Raw genomic sequence first — 24,795 nt, 5'->3', positions numbered from 1 at the left:
ACACAGTAAAACAAGTCCTATATCGACATAACCTGAAAGGCCGCTCAGCAAGGAAGAAGCCACAGCTCCAAAACCGCCATAAATAAGACAGACTACGGTTTGCAAATGCACATGGGGACAAATATTGTACTTTTTGGAGAAATGTCCTCTGGTCTGATGAAACAAATAGAACTGTTTGGCCATAATGACCAATGTTATGTTTGGAGGAAAAAGGGGAGGCTCGCAAGCTGAAGAACACCATCCCAACCGTGAAGCACAGGGGTGGCAGCATCATGTTGTGGGGGTGCTTTGCTGCAGGAGGGATTGGTGCACTTCACAAAATAGATGGCATCATGAGGGAGGAAAATTATGTGTATATGTTGAAGCAACATCTCAAGACATCAGTCAGGAAGTTAAAGCTCGGTCGCAAATGGGTCTTCCAAATGGACAATGACCCCAAGAATACTTCCAAAGTTGTGGCAAAACAGCTTCAGGACAACAAAGTCAATGTATTGGAGTGGCCATCACAAAGCCCTGACCTCAATCCCATAGAAAATTTGTGGGCAGAACTGAAAAAGCGTGTGTGAGCAAAGGAGGCCTACAAACCTGACTCAGTTACACCAGCTCTGTCAGGAGGAATGGGCCAAAATTCACCCAAATTATTGTGGAAGGTTACCCGAAACGTTTGCACTAAGTTAAACAATGTAAAGACAATGCTACCAAATACTAATTGAGTGTGTATGCAAACTTCTGACCCACTGGGAATGTGATGAAAGAAATAAAAGCTGAAATTAAATAATTCTCTCTACTATTAATCTGACATTTCACATTCTTAAAAAAAGTGGTGATCCTAACTGACCTAAGACAGGGAATTTTTACTAGGATTAAATGTCAAGAATTGTGAGTTAAAATGTATTTGGCTAAGGTGTATGTAAACTTCCGACTTCAATTGTACCTTGAATTCCTGAACATTAATATCAATGGGAGGAATGACCTCTCCACTAATACCAACACCTCTTACCACCTCCATCTATATCTAACCAGTATTGCTGTGCTCCCCAATCTCTGAATGGGTTTGATTTCACAGCCCCTCTGCTGTAGGTTACACTGATATTTTAATGTGACAAGCCAACGTTATGTCTGTGTAGCCCCGGCATTACAAACAGCCACGCTGTGAGTGGTCTCTGTCACCAGCAGAGTGTATCCCCTACACTGTCTGCTGAACCAGCAGCCTGCCTGACGCCCCTAAATCTACCCACCCTGGGGATGACGCTTTGAGCCAGGGAGAGAGTGGGAAAGGGGTGAACTGAGGACACACTGATTCTTTGTGTGCATGTGCATCATGAATAGCTAATGAATCCACGGCAATTTTTAGAAGAGAAAGGCATGTCGCAAACGCTGAAAACGGACATCGTGACAGCCACAGTGGATGGTTATAGATTAAACAGAGCATTCTCAAAAGGGATCAGAGGGACACAAGCTAGTATGTGTTGGTTACAAGTCTGGTCCTATAGCAACCCCCTCCCTCTGTGTCTCTGTCATAGCTCTGTCCTCACTCCCTAAAAGCTCATTGTGCCTCAGCTCCATTCAGACTCACCCTGGCGGCCCATGGTATGAGGTGTTGTCAGTGTGACGGGGCCTGTGGAGGCCTGTGGGTGACTCAGCCACACTGAAGGTCACCATTGGATACCCTTTAAGGTCACTGTGTTTACCTTACCAGCCCCATGTCCCTCTGACTAACAGACTGGACAGCCACAGAGGGCAGCTGTCACTGCTAGACCCTGCGTCATGGGTACATTGCTCCCCAGCCCAAGCCCATATTTGATCAGAAGATAAAGAGCTTACATGGTTTTATTAAGCCCACAGATCGGGGACTGTGACCTCATGACAGATTTGAACAATGAGTCCCAGGAACAAATGTAACTCTACGAATGATCATCTTTACACTCAAATGATGGTTGGAATGATAAATAGTTCATGTCGGTCACCTTTCATCAGAGAACTGACTGGCTACCTGAATGTCTACCAGGTGTTATAGGCACGACCTTTTGTTATGTCACTATAGTGTGAACTGCTGCTGGCGAGTCAGTCTGATAAATTAACATATCGTTCAGCGCTCCGATTTCTCTGACCTGTGGTGCTCTTTTTTCCTCCCAGAGACTCACGGTCTGTTTCTACTTGTATGCGTCTGATGAGAATAGTAAAACAGGAGGGATGATCGATGGGTTGCTGAGTAGAACTGGCCAGGTTCCCGACGACACACCAGACTCCAGAGCTCCACAGGTCAAAGTTTGATTACTCTTCATCTCCGTGACAGAGCTTTTCACTGGGTTTTCATGAGAATAACTTTCTATGAAACTCAGATGGTTATCATCCACGTCATGTTGATTTTCAACCAGACCTTGTAGCTGTGATCGCTTTGAAACGAAGCACCCAACACCGAGCTACATCAACTCAGATATACATGATTAGAATATGATTCACATCAGAGACCAGTCGCGTTTTTCAAAATGGCAGCTGAGCCTTGGTAGTCAGCGATAATGATGACCTCAGCCATTGATTCGTCAATCCAGTCACTGATATAAAATGGTATGCTGGTCTCTACCTACTTCCTGTTTTCTCTTGTTCTAATATTCTCTCCTTGACACCTGCCTTACTCCCTCTCCACTGATGAAGGGTTAGGCATTCAAACGGTCATTTATCATCTTTAATTATCTTCTAAAGCCAAATAAATAAATAAATTGGATATTGACTTCAATTACCCGTCTCTGTGGGCCAATTATCAAAAGGCATTTCACAATCAGAGCACAGAGCCAGACACCCAATAAGCTGAAGTCATTCTGTAATACATGGCTCATATGATCTCCACGTTCTCAGAAAGCATGCTAGCTAAAGGTCATTATGTGAATGGGGAAAGTTATCTTTATTACTTAGGATAGATACTTTATACCTACCACAAAATCATTAATTTAGTATGCATTGTGTTATTATACTCACTATAGGGCTTCATATTATCATATGAAAGAGAAATCTATTGGCTCCATACATTCATATCAATCAACTAACTGATCCAAACCCATTGCCTGGTAAAGTGAGCCAGTAGCTGCTCCATTCTGAACAGCCACCACATATTGATCAAACCATTGACTTTGTCTCTCTTGTTCCCATGCACAGAGGGCTGTCTGACTGAATCCATCTGTTCTGCCCATATATGCTCTGTCCCTGGCCGTTTGCTAGAGTACCAGTTTCACATACCCAGGACGGGGCCAATGAAAATTGCTCTACCAATTTCACACTCTATTGGCTCATCTCTCTCCCTCTGTCCTGACTGTTGCTCTCATCTCTTATTCTCTCCGTCCTCTGACAGAGTCCTTCTCTCCCTCTCCCTCTGCAGCCATGGCACAGAGCCAAAGTATTACTCAGAAATAAAACAAAAGCTCTTTTGTGACCCACAGGTCCTTGATTTGATCGATTAATCAGCAATTCCAGCACAGTTTTTTGTTTCCTCCCAATGAAGTTACAAGCCACCATTATCCTGGGCCTAACAAGAGGACAGGGTCAAATCAGTCCATACATTCATCAAGCTGTGGACTACTAAAACCCCCTTTCTGAAGGCTCAGGAAGGCTGATCGCAGTACAATCAAGCTGTCAGTCTCCTGCCATCAATTCAGAGTGAACAGTTCACTATAACCAGGGGAGAACCTATACCCCTACCAACAAAATACAACAGTTCAGATAATGGTTGGGTAGACACAAACATGTCCTTGGCCTTGTTGTCTGTTGCTCCACACAGCATGCAACAACTACGGGAATGAAAGAGATGCAACTGCGACCTGGACAAGATAAAGCAAAGCAGTGTGAGACAAACAACACAGAGTTACACGTGGAATAAATAAACATACAGTCAATAATACAATAGAATAATCTATATGCAGTGTGTGCAAATGAAGTAAGATTAGGGAGGTAAGGCAATAAAGAGGCCATAGTCGCGAAATAATTACAATTTAGCAATTAAACACTGGAGTGATAGATGTGCAGAAAATGAATGTGCAAGTAGAGATACTGGGTGCAAAGGAGCAATAAATAAATAAATAACAATATGGGGATGAGGTAGTTGGGTGGGCTATTTACAGATGGGCTATGTACAGGTGCAATGATCTGTAAACTGCTCTGACAGCTGATGCTTAAAGTTAGTGAGAGAGATATGAGTATCCAGCTTCAGTGATTTTTGCAATTCGTTCCAGTCATTGGCAGCAGAGAACTGGAATGAAAGGCTTTCGGGGTGACCAGTGAAACATACCTGCTGGAGCACATGCTATGGGTGGGTGCTACTATGGTGACCAGTGAGCTGAGATAAGGCGGGGCTTTACCTAGCAAAGACTTATAGATGACCTGGAGCCAGTGGGTTTGGCGACAGATATGAAGCAAGGGCCAGCCAACGATAGCGTACAGGTCACAGTGGTGGGTAGTACAGTGCCTTGCGAAAGTATTCGGCCCCCTTGAACTTTGCGACCTTTTGCCACATTTCAGGCTTCAACCATAAAGATATAAAACTGTATTTTTTTGTGAAGAATAAACAACAAGTGGGACACAATCATGAAGTGGAACGACATTTATTGGATATTTCAAACTTTTTTAACAAATCAAAAACTGAAAAATTGGGCGTGCAAAATTATTCAGCCCCCTTAAGTTAATACTTTGTAGCGCCACCTTTTGCTGCGATTACAGCTGTAAGTCGCTTGGGGTATGTCTCTATCAGCTTTGCACATCGAGAGACTGAATTTTTTTCCCATTCCTCCTTGCAAAACAGCTCGAGCTCAGTGAGGTTGGATGGAGAGCATTTGTGAACAGCAGTTTTCAGTTCTTTCCACAGATTCTCGATTGGATTCAGGTCTGGACTTTGACTTGGCCATTCTAACACCTGGATATGTTTATTTTTGAACCATTCCATTGTAGATTTTGCTTTATGTTTTGGATCATTGTCTTGTTGGAAGACAAATCTCCGTCCCAGTCTCAGGTCTTTTGCAGACTCCATCAGGTTTTCTTCCAGAATGGTCCTGTATTTGGCTCCATCCATCTTCCCATCAATTTTAACCATCTTCCCTGTCCCTGCTGAAGAAAAGCAGGCCCAAACCATGATGCTGCCACCACCATGTTTGACAGTGGGGATGTTGTGTTCAGGGTGATGAGCTGTGTTGCTTTTACGCCAAACATAACGTTTTGCATTGTTGCCAAAAAGTTCAATTTTGGTTTCATCTGACCAGAGCACCTTCTTCCACATGTTTGGTGTGTCTCCCAGGTGGCTTGTGGCAAATTTTAAACAACACTTTTTATGGATATCTTTAAGAAATGGCTTTCTTCTTACCACTCTTCCATAAAGGCCAGATTTGTGCAATATACGACTGATTGTTGTCCAATGGACAGAGTCTCCCACCTCAGCTATAGATCTCTGCAGTTCATCCAGAGTGATCATGGGCCTCTTGGCTGCATCTCTGATCAGTCTTCTGATGAAGACTGATGAGCTGAAAGTTTAGAGGGACGGCCAGGTCTTGGTAGATTTGCAGTGGTCTGATACTCCTTCCATTTCAATATTATCGCTTGCACAGTGCTCCTTGGGATGTTTAAAGCTTGGGAAATCTTTTTGTATCCAAATCCGGCTTTAAACTTCTTCACAACAGTATCTCGGACCTGCCTGGTGTGTTCCTTGTTCTTCATGATGCTCTCTGCGCTTTTGACGGACCTCTGAGACTATCACAGTGCAGGTGCATTTATACGGAGACTTGATTACACACAGGTGGATTATATTTATCATCATTAGTCATTTAGGTCAACATTGGATCATTCAGAGATCCTCACTGAACTTCTGGAGAGAGTTTGCTGCACTGAAAGTAAAGGGGCTGAATAATTTTGCACGCCCAATTTTTCAGTTTTCGATTTGTTAAAAAAAGTTTGAAATATCCAATAAATGTTGTTCCACTTCATGATTGTGTCCCACTTGTTGTTGATTCTTCACAAAAAAATACAGTTTTATATCTTTATGTTTGAAGCCTGAAATGTGGCAAAAGGTCGCAAAGTTCAAGGGGGCCGAATACTTTCGCAAGGCACTGTATATGGGGCTTTGGTGACAAAACGGATGGCACTGTGATAGACCATCCAATTTGTTGAGTAGAGTGTTAGAGGCTATTTTGTAAATGACATCGCCGAAGTCGATGATCGGTAGGATGGTCAGTTTTACGAGGGTATGTTTGGCAGCATGAGTGAAGGATGTTTGTTGCGAAATAGGAAGCCGATTCTAGATTTAATTTTGGATTGGAGATGCTTAATGTGAGTCTGGAAGGAGAGTTTACAGTCTAACCAGACACCTAGGTATCTGTAGTGGTCCACATATTCTAAGTCAGAACGTCCAGATTAGTGATGCTAGGTGGGTGTGGGCATTTAGTTTTACTTGCATTTAAGAGCAGTTGGAGGCCACGGAAGGAGAGTTGTAAGGCATTGAAGCTCGTCTGGAAGTTAGTTAACACAGTGTCCAAAGTATGGCCAGAAGTATACAGAATGGTGTCGTCTGCGTAGGTGTACATAGGTCTACATCTAGGTCTAGACAAATAGACAAACAACCCTCTCCTCGTCTCCCCCCTGGGCCACGCAGCAGGAGACAGACTGGGGATCCGTTTTCCACTAATAATTTATTCGCCAGACGGATTAATCTACTCATTCCACACATTCCAGACCCCCTACCCCAGGCCACCCCTTTTACCCCCTCAACCTCTCCCCTCCTCCCTCAACTAGCCCCCTAATCTCTCAACATTCCCATCTACTCCCCAAAACATGTCCAAGCCTCCCTAATCTTGAAAGGTAGGAGCACAGTGGAGCCCAAGTATGGATTGTAGCCTACTCCATTCCACTCCTCCTGCTGGACCACTCCAAATTCAAACAAGTCAAATAAAATAATGGTTATATTCTAGAGGTTGACCGATTAATCGGAATGGCCGATTAATTAGGGCCGATTTCAAGTTTGTTTTTTTCACATTTATTTTACCTTTAGTTAACTAGGCAAGTCAGTTAAGAACACATTCTTATTTTCAATGACGGCCTAGGAACGGTGGGTTTACTGCCTCGTTCAAGGGCAGAACGACATATTTTCACCTTGTCAGTTCGGGGGATCCAATCTTGCAACATTACAGTTAACTAGTGCAACGCAATAACGACAGTTGCACTCCACAAGGAGACTGACTGCCTGTTACGCGAATGCAGTAAGCCAAGGTAAGTTGCTAGCTAGCATTAAAATCTTATAAAAAAAACAATCAATCAATCATAATCACTAGTTAACTACACATGGTTGATGATTTTACTAGATATTATCTAGCGTGTCCTGCGTTGCTATAATCTGACTAAGCATACAAGCATCTAAGTATCTAAGTATCTGACTGAGCTGTGGTAGGCAGAAGCACGCGCGTAAACATTCATTCAAACAGCACTTTCGTGTGTTATGCCAGCAGCTCTTCGTTGTGCGTTAAGCATTGCGCTGTTTATGACTTCAAGCCTATCAACTCCCGAGATGAGGCTGGTGTAACCGAAGTGGAATGGCTGGCTAGTTAGCGCGTGCTAATAGCGTTTCAAACGTCACTCGCTCTGAGCCATGGGGTGGTTGTTTCCCTTGCTCTGCATGGGTAACGCTGCTTCGATGGTGGCTGTTGTCGATGTGTTCCTGGTTCGAGCCCAGGGGGAGCGAGGAGAGGGACGCCGTTACACTGGCAATACTAAAGTGCCTATAAGAACATCCAATAGTCAAAGGTTAATGAAATACAAATGGTATAGGAGGGAAATAGTCCTATAATTCCTATAATAACTACAACCTAAAACTTCTTACCTGGGAATATTGAAGACTCATGTTAAAAGGAACCACCAGCTTTCATATGTTCTCATGTTCTGAGCAAGGAACTTAAACGTTAGTTGTTTTCTTACATTGCACATATTGCACTTTTACTTTCTTCTCCAGCACTTTGTTTTTGCATTATTTAAACCAAATTGAACATTTTTCATTATTTATTTGAGGCTAAATTGATTTTATTGATGTATTACATGAAGTTAAAATAAGTTTTCATTCAGTATTGTTGTAATTGTCATTATTACAAATAAATGTAAAAAAATATTGTATTTTAATTTTTTAAGAAATCGGCCGAGTAAATCGGTATCAGCATTTTTGGTCCTCCAATAATCGGTATCGGTGTTGAAAAATCATAAAATCGGTCGACCTCTATTATATTATGACATAGGGTCTGTAGTTAGTGAAATGTGATCACAAACTAAGGGGAGACAGGGTGAGAGCTGGTATGACAAAACAGCCTCACCACCACTTCAACTGGATAGTACATTCTTTTTCCACATCCTTCTTCCTGCTCTCTAAATTAGCTTCATAAAAGAAGTCATAAAACCCCAACAAACGCAGTGCTAATTCTAGAGCCATGGTTACCACTTTGCACACATCAGAAATCCTGAGTGATGGCCAGTATTCCACACACACACACACACACACACACACACACACACACACACACACACACATAGTAGAGCAGAGGCATGGATCATCTACTAGGACTGGTCATTACAGCAGTAGCAATAGAAAGAGCTGTGGCCTGTTTACTCATATAGAGCAGTCAGGATGGATTCCAGGGGTACTTAAAGCCGGAGGAACAAAAGACTGAGTGTCTGTGTGACAGAGTGAGGTCCCTGCCATGTCTGGGGTTTCTCACTGCTGTATTGTCAATGCTGCGACGCAGGGAGCCTAGCCCAATCTCAATACCCCTTCCACACACACACACACCCCCGCCAGCCTACATTCTCAGACGGGTGAACTGGTAAACACACAATTAGATCTGGCCGGTCCTCTCTGTACCTGCTCTGTGTAACTGTCACCTCTGGGCTTCTGAGCTGTTATGATAACCCACACTAACACTGTGGAGTGCTGCTGCTGAGAGGACTAGGCCAGAGAGAGAGGCCGACATGCACCGTTCATTAAAGCAGTCACAGCACAGTATGACTCTTCCTTGGTCTGAGGGGGATTCTGGTCATATATCCTGGTGGTAATGAAGAGCTCGCCAAGCCTGATGAATGTTGTAATAGAGACTGGGTAATATTTATCCTTTTTTAAACGTATTTTACCAGGTTTTGTCTCATTAAAATACCTACAAAGTGATACTTTGAGACCAGTTTGACACAAAGCTGAGAAGTGTGACAGATCAGAAGAAGACCCTCCAGTTCTGCCAGCTAGCAGTGCATTGTGGGCTGCAGTCAGTAATCAGTTATGACTGTTGGAATTCAGATGCCCATGGTTCCCCTCACCATCAACGCTGGGGTCCTGGGGCGAGGACATTCCTGTGATGTCACAGAGGGTGGCCAGGCTTCCTGGCCCACAGCAACTGGTAGGGGTAAAGGGGAAAAGGTGAGGGGGCAGAGGGGGAGGGGAGCTGTAGACTTCACCTTTCAAGGCCATGGAAACCCACTGACAGTAATGCATAGAGAGCAGCGTGGTGGGCCAGACCTGGGCATGCAGTGGGCAAGGTAGGATGGCATCAGTCAACTCAGATACACAGATGAGGGCATTCTAGATGTGGCATTGTAGGCCGGAATGGAATGTGTAACTACTGTAGCTACAGTAACTACTGTAGCTACAATAAATAGCTTCCCATCCTATGAGAGAGACTACTTTATTGGTTTGACTCAATTACAGTGGAAATTGAGATCATTGGTAGGATCGGAATAAGGGTCAGAAAGAAGGACTGTTCCCTGTCTAGTGGATATGACAGGGAAGGGAGGCTGTGTAAAGTGACCAGTGGGACTAGAGAGAGAGAGCGAGAGCGAGACTGCACATTAAAGGAAGGAAGTCATTGTCCTCCGTCACACCTAGCGAGGCTTCCTTCCTCCCACACCTAAGCCTGCTGACCCCCACAGAGGGTAACGGCCTCACACACACACACTTTTGCTCATACCTCACAAAGCACATTTTCCACATGCTTCTGATGCGGGGTGAAATGAGAAACACCTGTGAATGTGTAACAGCAGTAACAGAGGCTCATCATGGGGTTCTAATGTAGCCCTGCTGCTGGTGTCAACATCCTAGGGCTTATTGGAAACTAGAATACAATGTCTCTATTCCACTGAATTCACTGGGAGCTGCTCTGAGAGGAGAGGTACAGGAGAGTGGAATGAGAAGTCATGGTCTCACTTCAAAGGAGGAGTACAGATGTATTACTGTTCACTGGAGGGTTAGGTGGGTCAGACAAAGTAGAGACCCATGCAAGGGACGTGCATTAGAAATGATGTTTCTGAGCAGTGTTGTACACACACACCAACAGCAAGATTCAATGTTCCTTTTGGTTCACTAAGCCCATTGCCCCGACAGACATCCAGCAGCACCAAAATAGCAGAAGACACACACTCATGTTCTCAATGCTTAGGCTAGTCACAATAGAGAGGGGGAGCCACCCTGCACTACTCCTGATACAGTCCCTGTTCAGATCCAATCCCTACGTCTGATACAGCTCATCCCTGTTTGGACCCATTCACTAACCCAACAGAAAGCCATCACTGATTTAAACACGGATGCACCTCATGCTGTTTATAATGCAGTCACCTGTAAAACAGACTGTTATTCATCTTACCTACAGAGAGCCCAGTCTGGCAGAGCCCCGGCCTACAGTCATCACTGTGAGAACTACAGAATGACTCAAACCTGTCTCCACTCTTAAATATGCTGAAAACAGGTTGAGTCTGAGCATAGAACACCTGCTGCCATCGGGGGTAATACTGTACACCCAGGTAGTTGATCTGAATTCCTTGAATTGCAACTTCAGATATTCCAAGAGATTTATTCCAGTGTACCATGAGACAATCATGCAGTCCAGTCCTGTCCGTACATATCTACATTCTAAGGGTGTAGTCACTGCTACATTCTCCAGACAGCGATCCAAACACTCCCTGCTTCCACAGAGATCCTCCATGTCAGAATGGATCACATTACCAAGTGACCTGGTTGTCACTGTTCATCTGCCCACTTTCCATGCATGTCACTTTCAAATAGTCCCAAGACATATCCCTTGCTCTCATTTTATGGAGCATATTTACATTCAGGCACTGCTGCTACTTTATCCAGACAATGCAGGCAGTTTCCACATCTCCGCTCTCCCCAGAGGTCCACTAAATGTGTGTTTGTTAGAAAGAGTTGGTTGTGTACTGTCCTACATGTCCCTCCTTGCCCTCCACAGTGGCTGGTGGCAGCTCCAGGGAGGGAGGGAGTGAGTGAGGGGCAGCAGCTTCAGGTAACCTCAGCTAACCTCATCTCCCTGGCTCAGACTGCAGCTATCCCAGCTATGTGTGACCAATGAAAACACTTCTAAACGGATGCTGCTGGTTCTCGCTCTTCACCCACCCACCCAACACCATGTCTCCAATGGTGCCCTGCATGCCCAGACCGTGGGTGGATAGGTGGCATTGTGTGGCCACCCAAGACAAAGGCCCCAGTAAAACATTGGACAGACCTGCAGCGCTGGGGAAGCTGCCACTCTACCTGAGGTGGTTGAGCTTCCCTCTCTACCCTTACGGAAAAAACATGTGAATTTGTGTCCAAAAACACATCTCCATGTGATCTTATGTGAAGTTAATACGATAACGTGGCAACATGTGATAACATGAAACTACACTTGAAACCATGTGATCACGTGAAGCTTTCCACAAAACATGTCTTCACATTAATAAAAGTGAAATTTCATGGGAAATAATGTGATTTTCCACATGTGAAATCATGTGTTTTTTCTGTAAAGGTACTTAGAACAGCCCGATAACCTCTAACATATACAGTAATAAAGCACCTATGATAATAATTTATTTCATAACAGGACTGTCACTCATAGCCATGCACGTACAGTTGAAGTCAGAAGTTTACATACACTTAGGTTGGAGTCATTAAAACTCGTTTTTCAACAGCTCCACACATTTTTTGTTAACAAACTATAGTTTTGGCAAGTCGGTTAGGGCATCTACTTTGTGCATGACACAAGTCATTTCTCCAACAGATTATTTCATAATTCACTGTATCACAATTCCAGTGGGTCAGAAGTTTACATACACTAAGTTGACTGTGCCTTTAAACAGGTTGTAAAATTCCAGAAAATGTTGAAAGGTTAATTGACATAATTTGAGTCAATTGGAGGTGTACCTGTGGATGTATTTTAAGGCCTACCTTCAAACTTAGTGCCTCTTTGCTTGACATCATGGGAAAATCAAAAGAAATCAAAATAAATCAGCCATAAGTCTAGTTCATACTTGGGAGCAATTTCCAAACACCTGAACGTACCATGTTCATCTGTACAAACAATAGTACGCAAGTATAAACACCATGGGACCACGCAGCCGTCATACCGCTCAGGAAGGAGACGCGTTCTGTGCGAAAAAGTGCAAATCAATCCCAGAACAACAGCAAAGGACCTTGTGATGATGCTGGAGGAAACAGGTACAAAAGTATCTATATCCACTGTAAAACGAGTCCTATATCGACAGAACCTGAAAGGCCACTCAGCAAGGAAGAAGACACTGCTCCAAAATTGGCATTAAAAAAAAGCCAGCCTTCGGTTTGTAACTGCACATGGGGACAAAAATTGTACTTTTTTGAGAAATGTCCTCTGGTCTGATGAAACAAAAATAGAACGGTTTGGCCATAATGAACATCGCTATGTTTGGAGGAAAAAGTGGGAGGCTTGCAAGCCAAAGAACACCATCCCAACGGGGGTGGCAGCATCATGTTGTGGGGGTGCTTTGCTGCAGGAGGGACTGGTGCACTTCACAATATAGATGGCTTCATGAGGATGGAAAATTATGTGGATGGAAAATTATGTGGATATATTGAAGAAACATCTCAAGACATCAGTTAAAGCTTGCTCGCAAATGGGTCTTCCAAATGGACAATGACCTCAAGAATACTTCAAAAGTTGTGGCAAAATGGCTTAAGGACAACAAAGTCCAGGTATTGGAGTGGCCATCACAAAGCCCTGACCTCAATAGAACATTTATGGGCAGAACTGAAAAAAGCATGTGCGAGCAAGGAGGCCTACAAACCTGACTCAGTTACACCAGCTCTGTCAGGAGGAATGGGCCAAAATTCACCCAAATTATTGTGGGAAGCTTGTGGAAGGCTACCCGAAATGTTTGACCCAAGTTAAACCATTTAAAGGCAATGCAACCAAATACTAATTGAGTGTATGTAAACTTCTGACCCACTGGAAATGTGATGAAAGAAATAAAAACTGAAATACATCACTCTCTACTATTATTCTGACATTTCACATTCTTAAAATAAAGTGGTGATCCTAACTGAGCTAAGACAGGGCATTTTTACTAGGATGTGAGGAATTGTGAAGAGCTGAGTTTAAATGTATTTGACTAAGGTGTATGTATGTAAACTTCTGACTTCAACTGTATGTTGAGCAAACTCCCCACATCGTCAAGGGCTTTCATGGGGTCTCCATTCAAGCCCGGTCTGTAATCTCAGACTCTGCTCCCTCCCACCAGTGAAACCTCTAAAAACCAGTGAACTGAGGAGAACATGTTCATGTCTCTGGTTTATTAAGGGTGCATTCTTTCCCCCTATTGGAGAGACTCAACAGTTCATGGCTGTCTGAGATCAGAGATCTATGACAAGAGCCCGCCAACAGAAATACCATTTTATACTGAATGAACTCCACAGCTGTCTGCCATTAGGGGAGCATCTGCCAACATGTGTCTCTATATGAGTGGGATTGTGTGTGTGTGTACACTGCCATTTGTCTGAAACTCTAGTACATCCACCAAGGAACACAGAGTTATTTCACTACAGAGAGAGGGTCCCTAACAGACACACCCCTATCTTCCCTGGGGTCCCCCCTTCTACCATACCCCCGTCCTGCCTGGCCCTTCACACCTGTCCTGTCACTCAGACCTGACCTCTTCCACGCAGTCAACACTCTCTGCCCCAACACAAGACCCCCTATTCCCAGCCCTGTCGGTCCGGGCCTCGCCATACTGCACCCTGGCCCCTTCTCCAGGCAACACAAAGCCCCCATTGTGAGCCACAATACAGGCCGCCCCATTTCTCTCCTGTCTGCTCTGGAGTGCAGGAGCACGTCCAGACCTGCATGTCAGCAGCAGAGCGTGCTTCGGACGAGGGGGTCAGAGCAGAGAGAGGGAGCCTCGTCTGTAGCAGTTCGCTGAGACTCAAACATGTGTCTGAGAGAGACAGAGAGTGTCAAACACAAACAAATGACCTGAGGAAAGGGCTACATCCCATAATAAGCACCTAGAACTATTCAAGCTCTGCTCCTGCTGACAGCTTAGGTGCAGTGAGGCCTCGGTACGGTTCGGTTGACTAACCCCCTGACTGAAGCCAGAGGGCCAGAGACAGGGACGCTGTTACTGTAAATGAGAGGAGAAGAGAATGGGACAGAGAGAGAGAGAGATGGTCATTGGTTGAGGCAGAAAATAAACTGTAGAATGGTCTGTGAACCTTCCATAGCAATGCTAGAGCCATAGTCTGGGCTGAAGTCAGAACACAGACATTCCACACACTTGTCCTCCTGTGTTCTCCTCACAAAGGAACCACGTTGGGGAAAGAGAGCGCACAAAGCCACCCGGTTGTATTTTTCAGTTAACAGTGCTGTAAGTGAAAGGGTCCCAGAAAAGCCCTGGCAGGATGAGTGGAATTTTTCCTTCAACGTCCTCCGAGCCAGAACATTTTGAAGAGAAGGGGAAAAAAAGACAGAACAAAATAAGGAACAAAAGAAAAGAAGTGGAAATGAGATAGGTTGGCTTGTTTAGTTCCTGAGAGGAGAAGAAAGAGAGCCATTACAGAACAGTGTGGGATCCCTAAAAGCCTGAAATGTCTTTTGAAACATCAATAGAGGCAGCCTTTCCACTCCCAAATGAAATAATCTGTATAATCTGTATAACACACTGTAAGCACTACGCAGATCATAAGTTATTCAACTGTGCAAGATACAATATGCTGTCAATATAAGGTCAGCTACTCAGAAAGTGAGCTGACACACTAACTCCTCTGTGTGATGTACCAGTGCGGGAATGTTATTTTGGTCACACTCATATCCATAATGAGGCATCCCTCTTCAGGCAGCCGGACAGTCTGCACTCCGCAGTGATCTGAGGGCCATGACACTACCACGATGACTCAGTACTTAGCATGCTGCGGATCGCTAAGACAAGGGATGACCTCATTCCACAGTAGACCCCTAGGGAGTGTACACAATGACCACTATGTGGCAGGACTGGGGACAGTGGGGCAACGAGGGGGGTAGATTTGACATGGGGCCCCAATTCAAACACCTCTCATGTTGAAACTGGAAGGCAGGCTGGCCACAATGGGTGAGTGCACTGTGCAGGGACTCAGCCTATATTTAGTTAATGGAAAGTATGATGAGGGGGGGGGGGGGGGGGGATTGGTCACAAGGGTTTCATGGCTATCATTGGTTAAGACACCATAATGTATGTGTGGATGGGGGTCACAAAAGGAAGTCAGTGATGAGACGTTGGGTGAGGTGGGGGGGATAGAGGTGTTTACCAACCGGTAAAGCACTTCACCTACTGTATACGTGTGGTCACTGGCCAATATCATTAACACTACTCAACTCCTCAATAGAACTAAGAAGCAGGAAGGATTACTGCTCATCGCTTCAAGCTCTGGCTAAAAAAACTACAGACACAGACAGTACCAGTCAGAGGTCAGGACACACCTACTCATCCCAGGGTTTTACTTTATTTTTACTATTTTCTACATTGTAGAATAATAGTGAAGACATCAAAACTATGAAATGACACATATGGAATCATGTAATAACCCCCCAAAAAACAAATTATTCAAAGTAGCCACCCTTTGCCTTGACGACAGCTTTGCACCCTCTTGGCATTCTCTCAACCAGCTTCATGAGGTAGTCACTTGGAATGCATTTCAATTAACAAGTATGCCTTGTTAAAAGTTAATTTGTGGAATTTCTTTGTGTTCAGTTGTGTTGTGACAAGGTATGGGTGGTATACAGAAGATAGCCCTATTTGGTAAAATACCAAGTCCATATTATGGCAAGAACAGCTCAAATAAGCAAAGAGACATTTCAAGAACTTTGGAAGTTTCTTCAAGTGCAGTCGCAAAAACCATCAAGTGCTATGATGAAACTGGTTCTCATGAGGACCGTCACAGGAAAGGAAGACCCATAGTCACCTCTGCTGCGGAGGATAAGTTAATTAGAGTTACCAGCCTAAGAAATTGCAGCCCAAATAAATGCTTCAGAGTTAAAGTAACAGACTCATCTCAACATGAACTGTTCAGAGGAGACTGCATGAATCAGGCCTTCATGGTCAAATTGCTGCAAAGAAACTACTACTAAAGGACACCAATAAGAAGAAGAGACTTGCTTTGGCCAAGAAACACGAGCAATGGACATTAGACCGGTGGAAATCTGTCCTTTGGTCTGATGAGTCCAAATTTGACATTTCTGGTTCCAACCTCTGTCTTTGTGAGATGCAGAGTAGGTGAACGAATGATCTCTGCATGTGTGGTTCCCACCTTGAAGCGTGGAGGAGGAGCTGTGATGGTGCTTTGCTGGTGACATTGTCTGTGATGTATTTGGAATTCAAGGCACACTTAACTAGCATGGCTACCACAGCATTCTGCAGCAATATGCCATCCCATCTGGTTTGCGCTTAGTGGGACTATCATTTGTTTTTCAACAGGACAATGATCCAACACACTTCCACACACCTCCACTTGTTTCTTGGGCTCAGTGCTAGTGAATGACACTCAACCTGTCTTCATCATAAGGGAGGTTTCTGAGTCAAAGGTGAACAAGGTGATTAGCTCACTAAAGAACTCTAAAGCCAAAGATGTGTTTGGGATGGACTCTACCTTTCTTAAAAACTACAAAGAGTCACTCATTGGCCCCATTACTAAGGTCACCAACACATCTATTGGTCTCGGTGTGTTTCCAAGGGTATGGAAGTCGGCCATAATAACGGCCATCTTTAAATCAGGCGACCCTGCTGACGTGAGTAACTACAGGCCCATTAGTATACTACCTGTGGTGTCAAAGGTTGTTGAAAAGTGTGTAGCAGAACAACTGATTGCCCACCTCAACAACAGCCCCTTCACATTACACTCCATGCAGTTTGGCTTCAGAGCGAAACACTCCACAGAAACGGCCAACTGCTTTCTTCTGGAAAATGTGAAGTCCAAGATGGACAAAGGGGGTGCTGTTGGGGCTGTGTTTCTGGACCTAAGGAAGGCTTTTGATACTGTTAACCATGAGATTCTCATCACAAAATTGTCCAAGTTCAACTTTTCCCCTGATGCCTTGAGATGGATGAAATCATACCTTGAAGGCAGAACTCAGTGTGTCAGAGTGAGCAATGAGCTGTCGCCCACTCGTAGCTATGATGTGGGCGTGCCCCAAGGGTCAATACCGGGGCCCCTCCTGTTCAGCCTGTACATTAATGATCTGCCTTCTGTCTGTACTGGGTCTGAAGTTCAAATGTATGCAGATGATACAGTGATATATGTGCATGCAAAGAGCAAACAACAAGCTGCACAAGAACTCACTACTGTAATGGTCCAGGTTACAAAGTGGCTCAGTGACTCGTGTTTGCATCTCAATGTGTAAAAAACTGTTTGCATGTTCTTCACAAAAAGGGCAACAGATGCTACTGAGCCAGATGTCTATGTGTCAGGGGAGAAGCTCCAGGTGATATCTGATTTGAAGTACCTTGGCATCATACTTGATTCCAACCTCTCTTTTAAAAAGCATGTGAAAAAGGTAATTCAAATAACCAAATTCAACCTAGCTAATTTCCGATTTATACGAAATTGTTTGACTACAGAGGTAGCAAAACTGTACTTCAAATCTATGATACTCCCCCACTTAACATACTGCTTGACTAGTTGGGCCCAAGCTTGCTGTATAACATTAAAACCTATTCAGTCTGTCTACAAACAGGCTCTCAAAGTGCTTGATAGGAAGCCCAATAGCCATCATCATTGTCACATCCTTAGAAAGCATGAGCTCTTGAGTTGGGAAAATCTTGTGCAATACACCGACGCATGTCTTGTATTCAAGATCCTTAATGGCCTGGCTCCCCCTCCACTCAATATTTTTGTTAAACAGAAAACCCAGACATATGGCAGCAGATCCACAAGGTCTGCCATGAGAGGTGACTGTATAGTTCCCCTAAGGAAAAGCACCTTTAGTAAATCTGCATTCTCTGTGAAAGCTTCCCATGTCTGGAATACACTGCCATCAGACACACATAACTGCACCACATATCACACTTTCACAAAATGCTTGAAGACATGGCTAAAGGTCAATCAGATTTGTGAACATGGTCCCTAGCTGTGTGTTGCCGCTTTCCATGTTGTCTGTTGTCTGTAGCTTGTGAGGTGTGGAAACACTGTTACTTTTATGAATTTTGTCTTGCTGCTTTTTGTTTTATGTTGCTCTGTTTGTATGCTACGTCTTGCTTGTCCTATGTTACTCTGTCTGTATGCTATGTCTTGCTTGTCCTATGTTGCTATGTCTTGCTTGTTCTATGCTGCTATTGTCTATATTGTAATTGTTTTTAATAACCTGCCCAGGGACTGCGGTTGAAAATTAGCCGGCTGGCTAAAACCGGCACTTTTACTGAAACGTTGATTAATGTGCACTGTCCCTGTAAAAATAAAAAATAAACTCAAACTCAAACACCTCCAGGCTGTGTAAGGGCTATTTGACCAAGAAGGAGAGTGATGGAGTGCTGCATCAGATGACCTTGCCTCCACAATCACCCGACCTCAACCCAATTGTGATGGTTTGGGATGAGTTGGACAGCAGAGTGAAGGAAAAGCAGCCAAGTGCTCAGTATATGTGGGAACTGACTGGGAACAAGACTGTTGGAAAAACATTCCAGGTGAAGCTGGTTGAAAGAATGCCAAAAGTGTACAAAGCTGTCATCAAGGTAAAGGGTGGCTACTTTGAAGAATCTAAATTCTTACACTTTTTGGGTTACTACATGAGTTTATATTTTATTTCCCAGTTTTGATGTCTTTACTATTATTCTACAATGTAGAAAATAGTAAAAATAAAGAAAAATGTCTAGATTCTAACACAGGGACGAGGCTGCTAAGGGGGCATGTGTCCAGCACCCTTCCCGGTACAAAGAGAATAGCGCAGCTTCTTCCTGAAGATGAAAAGACCTGAGATTCTTTCTCTTCCTGTAGCTCTGAGCTGCAGTAGCAGTGATAGTGACAGCAGTACTGTAGGGTGGAAGCCAGAACAGCCAGAGCAGCAAACCACAATTCTGGATATATCCAGTTAGGGCCAGCCTGAGGAGCTGTAATGACAGAGAGGCTCCAGGCTCCATCAAATAGAACTTAGCTGAGAAGGCAAAACCAGACCCACTGAGACTGTACTGCTCAGAAGGCTGACGTTACTCTGAACTCATTGAAACTGAACACACACTGTATCTATTGAAAAGTATCCCTTTCCAAGGAGCCAGAGATAGATAGAATGTCTCACTGGAGGAAGAAGATTAACAGTGAGTGGTACATTTCCCTAGGATCACAGGTTGAGTTAATAGCATCTTAAGTCTTGATCCTGGGATCACACTCTCCAAGTCACTCAGTCAGTGGCCATCAATGTTAACAGGCTGAACTTTCACCTCTAATTAAACTGGTTCTTATCTGCTAAAGAGCCAGTGAGGTCCTGGTCCAGAGCATATGCCATCCCACCTGGGATACAGGACAGTCGGCAGGGCAGTATAGGGGACTTAAGGAAGGCTAATTATGTGCACCAAGTGGTTTTTGACTTAACGCAAACAAATACAGTGCCTTGCGAAAGTATTCGGCCCCCTTGAACTTTGCGACCTTTTGCCACATTTCAGGCTTCAAACATAAAGATATAAAACTGTATTTTTTTGTGAAGAATCAACAACAAGTGGGACAAATCATGAAGTGGAACGACATTTATTGGATATTTCAAACTTTTTTAACAAATCAAAAACTGAAAAATTGGGCGTGCAAAATTATTCAGCCCCTTTACTTTCAGTGCAGCAAACTCTCTCCCGAAGTTCAGTGAGGATCTCTGAATGATCCAATGTTGACCTAAATGACTAATGATGATAAATACAATCCACCTGTGTGTAATCAAGTCTCCGTATAAATGCACCTGCACTGTGATAGTCTCAGAGGTCCGTTAAAAGCGCAGAGAGCATCATGAAGAACAAGGAACACACCAGGCAGGTCCGAGATACTGTTGTGAAGAAGTTTAAAGCCGGATTTGGATACAAAAAGATTTCCCAAGCTTTAAACATCCCAAGGAGCACTGTGCAAGCGATAATATTGAAATGGAAGGAGTATCAGACCACTGCGAATCTACCAAGACCTGGCCGTCCCTCTAAACTTTCAGCTCATACAAGGAGAAGACTGATCAGAGATGCAGCCAAGAGGCCCATGATCACTCTGGATGAACTGCAGAGATCTACAGCTGAGGTGGGAGACTCTGTCCATAGGACAGCAATCAGTCGTATATTGCACAAATCTGGCCTTTATGGAAGAGTGGCAAGAAGAAAGCCATTTCTTAAAGATATCCATAAAAAGTGTCGTTTAAAGTTTGCCACAAGCCACCTGGGAGACACACCAAACATGTGGAAGAAGGTGCTCTGGTCAGATGAAACCAAAATGGAACTTTTTGGCAACAATGCAAAACGTTATGTTTGGCGTAAAATCAACACAGCTGAACACACCATCCCCACTGTCAAACATGGTGGTGGCAGCATCATGGTTTGGGCCTGCTTTTCTTCTGCAGGGACAGGGAAGATGGTTAAAATTGATGGGAAGATGGATGGAGCCAAATACAGGACCATTCTGGAAGAAAACCTGATGGACTCTGCAAAAGACCTGAGACTGGGACGGAGATTTGTCTTCCAACAAGACAATGATCCAAAACATAAAGCAAAATCTACAATGGAATGGTTCAATAATAAACATATCCAGGTGTTAGAATGGCCAAGTCAAAGTCCAGACCTGAATCCAATCGAGAATCTGTGGAAAGAACTGAAAACGAAAATGCTCTCCATCCAACCTCACTGAGCTCGAGCTGTTTTGCAAGGAGGAATGGGAAAAAATTTCAGTCTCTCGATGTGCAAAACTGATAGAGACATACCCCAAGCGACTTACAGCTGTAATCGCAGCAAAAGGTGGCGCTACAAAGTATTAACTTAAGGGGGCTGAATAATTTTGCACGCCCAATTTTTCTGTTTTTGATTTGTTAAAAAAGTTTGAAATATCCAATAAATGTCGTTCCACTTCATGATTGTGTCCCACTTTTTGTTGATTCTTCACAAAAAAATACAGTTTTATATCTTTATGTTTGAAGCCTGAAATGTGGCAAAAGGTCGCAAAGTTCAAGGGGGCCGAATACTTTCGCAAGGCACTGTACATGCCATGGTCTGAAATTGAGGTATTCATGTTTTGCAGACAATGTACATAACTTGCAGATAGACTGTACTCTTTGTGGTTTGTGAAACTACAAGCCCATTGTTGAGCTTTTACACATTACGTAGTCTATAAGTGGTACAGTATAGTCTGTCTGTCTTAGTAGATCCACGTCAATAAGTAGTCTGTCAGAGGCAGGGGTGCCGCTCAACCATGACTAACGATGCCACTGCCTCCCTGACTCTGGTACCTTTCACACACTAATCTCCTGGATTATGCAGCAAAATCCACGCAATCCACAACTCAGCAGGGCACCTGCCAGTCACACTTTATGCACGTTGCGTCGCAGCAAAAGAGAGAGGCGGAACGAGACCACTGAGGAAGGAGCTATACCTTCCAAACACTGCACAAAACAGAGTGAGAGGGGAGGTTTACCTTGGAGCATGCAGCGGTATGCTGACTCTGAAATGGCGTAGATGTGTGGTGGCATCTCATGACGTTTCTTCCCTCTGTACATCTCTATGATGTTCTCTGAGTAGATGGGCAAGTTTTTGTAGGGGTTTATCACCACACAGAACAGCCCAGAGTAAGTCTATGGGGGGGAGAGAGAAACAAAACACAAATACAGTAAATTAACAAAATAAGAGTAAGTTATGAATACAGATTTTATCTCTAGAAGAGGTTAAAATGGGACCGGAAGTTTTTCCAAGATGAGTTTCCATTGTACTGTGATCTAGGAGGATAAACACTTGTTAGTCTGAGAAGTGATCAATATCTCTGTGGTTGAACTCAATCATCATACATAATTCAAAATAATTACTCAATCATCATTTTCTAACTCTAGAGTGGCTCTGAAGTGGTCTGCAAAATGTCAGTGTAATAATTAATCATTATGCTACATTTTAGTCCCTTACATAGAGGCAATAGTAGAAAATGGATAAAGTGGGAGAAATAGTTGTGGGAAAGGCAGTCAAATAGTAGACTAGCTTATCATGAACTATCCAGTTGAATGTAAAACCTGGCAGCTCCTTAGTGACGCCTCCCCATTAAACAGTCTGAACTCCACGGCCATAGTGAGTGCCTCCTTATCAAGCCCTGTGGCTAATGTTCTGAGAAATGACAGAGGCCTTGGTGGGACATTAGCTCATTCTCATGTGACTGGGGCTTGACATTCCCACTAAAGAGTGGAATGATCCCTCCCTACCCTCACACACACACACACACATTCACCACTGCCATGCTAGAATAATACAATAACACATATTTTCCAACGTGCAATCATTGGAAAATAAAATGGATGACCTACGATCAAGATTATACTACCAACGGGATATTAAAAACGACTATCTTATGTTTCACAGAGTCGTGGCTGAACGACGACACTGATAAAATAGAGCTGGCAGGATTTTCCATGCACCAGCAGGACAGAGGAGCTACGTCTGGTAAGACGAGGCGCGGGGTTGTGTGTCTATTTGTCAATAACAGCTGCTGGTGCGCAATATCAAATATTAAAGAAGTCTCGTCTGAGGTAGAGTACCTTATGATAAGCTGTAGACCACACTATCTACCAAGAGAGTTCTCATCTATATTATTCATAGCCGTCTATTTACCACCACAAACCAATGCTGGCACTAAAACCGCACTCAACCAGCTGTATAAGGCCATAAGCAAACAAGAAAATGCTCATCCAGAAGCGGCGCTCCTAGTGGCCAGGGACTTTAATGCAGGCAAACTTAAATCTGTTTTACCTCATTTCTACCAGCATGTCACATGTGCAACCAGAGGAAAAAAAGATGCATACAAAGCTCTCCCCCGCCCTCCATTTGGCAAATATGACCATCATTCTATCCTCCTGATTCCTGCTTACAAGCAAAAACTAAAGCAGGAAGTACCAGTGACAAGCTCAATACAGAAGTGGTCAGATGATGCGGATGCTATGCTACAGGACTGTTTTGCTAGCGTAGACTGGAATATGTTCCGGGATTCATTAAATGGCATTGAGAAGTATACCACCTCAGTCATCAGCTTCCTCAATAAGTGCATCGACAACGTCATCCCCACAGTGACCCGTACGTACATATCCCAACCAGAAGCCATGGATTATAGGCAACATCCGCACTGAGCTAAAGGCTAGAGCTGCCACTTTCAAGGAGCCGGACACTAATCCGGACGCTTATAAGAAATATAAACTTTTTAAAAATCATTTTGGAGAAATTGTTCTGCCTTCTGTAAGAAACATTGCCTTGTGCCTTGGAATTCCGTTACAAAACCCCCCACATATCTTTAAGATACTGTATGTTCTCCTTTCTCTCCATCATGAGTAGGGAGGATAATGAAAGTTCATAGAAGTAACAAGTAAAGGTAGACTAGCAATTAGTTAGAGTTTTTCATTATTATTATTTTTTCAAGAATTATTAAGTGATTAAAACCAAAATCTGTAACGAAATTTCAGAGAAATCGGGAACAACATTTCTGGAATTTAATTGGCTAAAATGAAAAATCATAGTAGTCACAAACCACAGTTGGGTTCACAAGTTTGGACAGCACAGTACAGCAAAGAAAAGTAGCGGATAGTTCAGTACACTACAGCACACTAGAGTTGAGTACACTATAATGTACTGTACTCTATTGTACTGTTCTGTGTTGTACTATACTGAGCTCTACTGTGCTGTAGTTTGTCACTTTGTCCCAACTTGTGAAACATAGATGTCTATGATTGGTTCAGATTTGGTCTGGTTTGGACCAAACAAATTTGGTCTTGTTTGGAGGCAGAGCTCATTAAAATAAATGGCCAGTGTTTAAAATATTACCCAAATATGCAAAGGAGGATATTGTATATTTATATGTGTATGTACCTATTTAGGATACATCACCATGAAGAGAATGACATTCATGTCCATAATTATGCATTTCTGTATAGTACATACTGTATCAGGGACCCATAATGAAATTCCGTTACCGCAATTCCGTTACTGGGTGTAGATCCACTTCATTCAATATCAAAAATAGATTTTTTTCAAACTCAATGTGTCATGTCCTAGCTGACACCCCATTCTTTCTACATTATTGAATCTTACACCGAGCAGAGATATAACAGGGTTTTTGAAAAATTGGAAACAAGAAAATGTTACCAAAATTCTGTTATCAAACATAGAGTTTAATGGTTTCTTAAACTTTAAAATCAAATGGTTTTTGTTTGGCATACATTTTAAGTAAAAGATCAGAATTGCGCTGTTAACGACCTTATCCCACACGCCAAGTAGAGTACAGTGGGGGGGGGGGGGGGGGGGGTGCAGAGCAGAATTAGGATGATACCCGCTGACTAT

The 24,795-nt window shown here is 43.5% G+C and overlaps 1 protein-coding gene across 2 annotated transcripts in view; it reads right to left on the bottom strand.

The window, feature by feature from the left end:
- The window catches only part of LOC139364864 (myosin-10-like), a 252,191-nt gene that overhangs the window by 203,484 nt on the left and 23,912 nt on the right, over nt 1–24,795 (bottom strand). For both annotated transcript variants that reach the window (XM_071102024.1, XM_071102025.1), the window contains exon 3: nt 21,905–22,061. In XM_071102024.1, coding sequence (XP_070958125.1) covers nt 21,905–22,061 — 157 coding nt within the window. The remainder of the gene's footprint in view (nt 1–21,904; nt 22,062–24,795) is intronic.

This window comes from Oncorhynchus clarkii, chromosome 13 (genome assembly GCF_045791955.1).
Source record: "Oncorhynchus clarkii lewisi isolate Uvic-CL-2024 chromosome 13, UVic_Ocla_1.0, whole genome shotgun sequence".
Lineage (NCBI taxonomy): Eukaryota > Metazoa > Chordata > Actinopteri > Salmoniformes > Salmonidae > Oncorhynchus > Oncorhynchus clarkii.
Note: the sequence above shows the minus strand (reverse complement) of the source record. Positions and strands in the feature narration are given on the sequence as shown.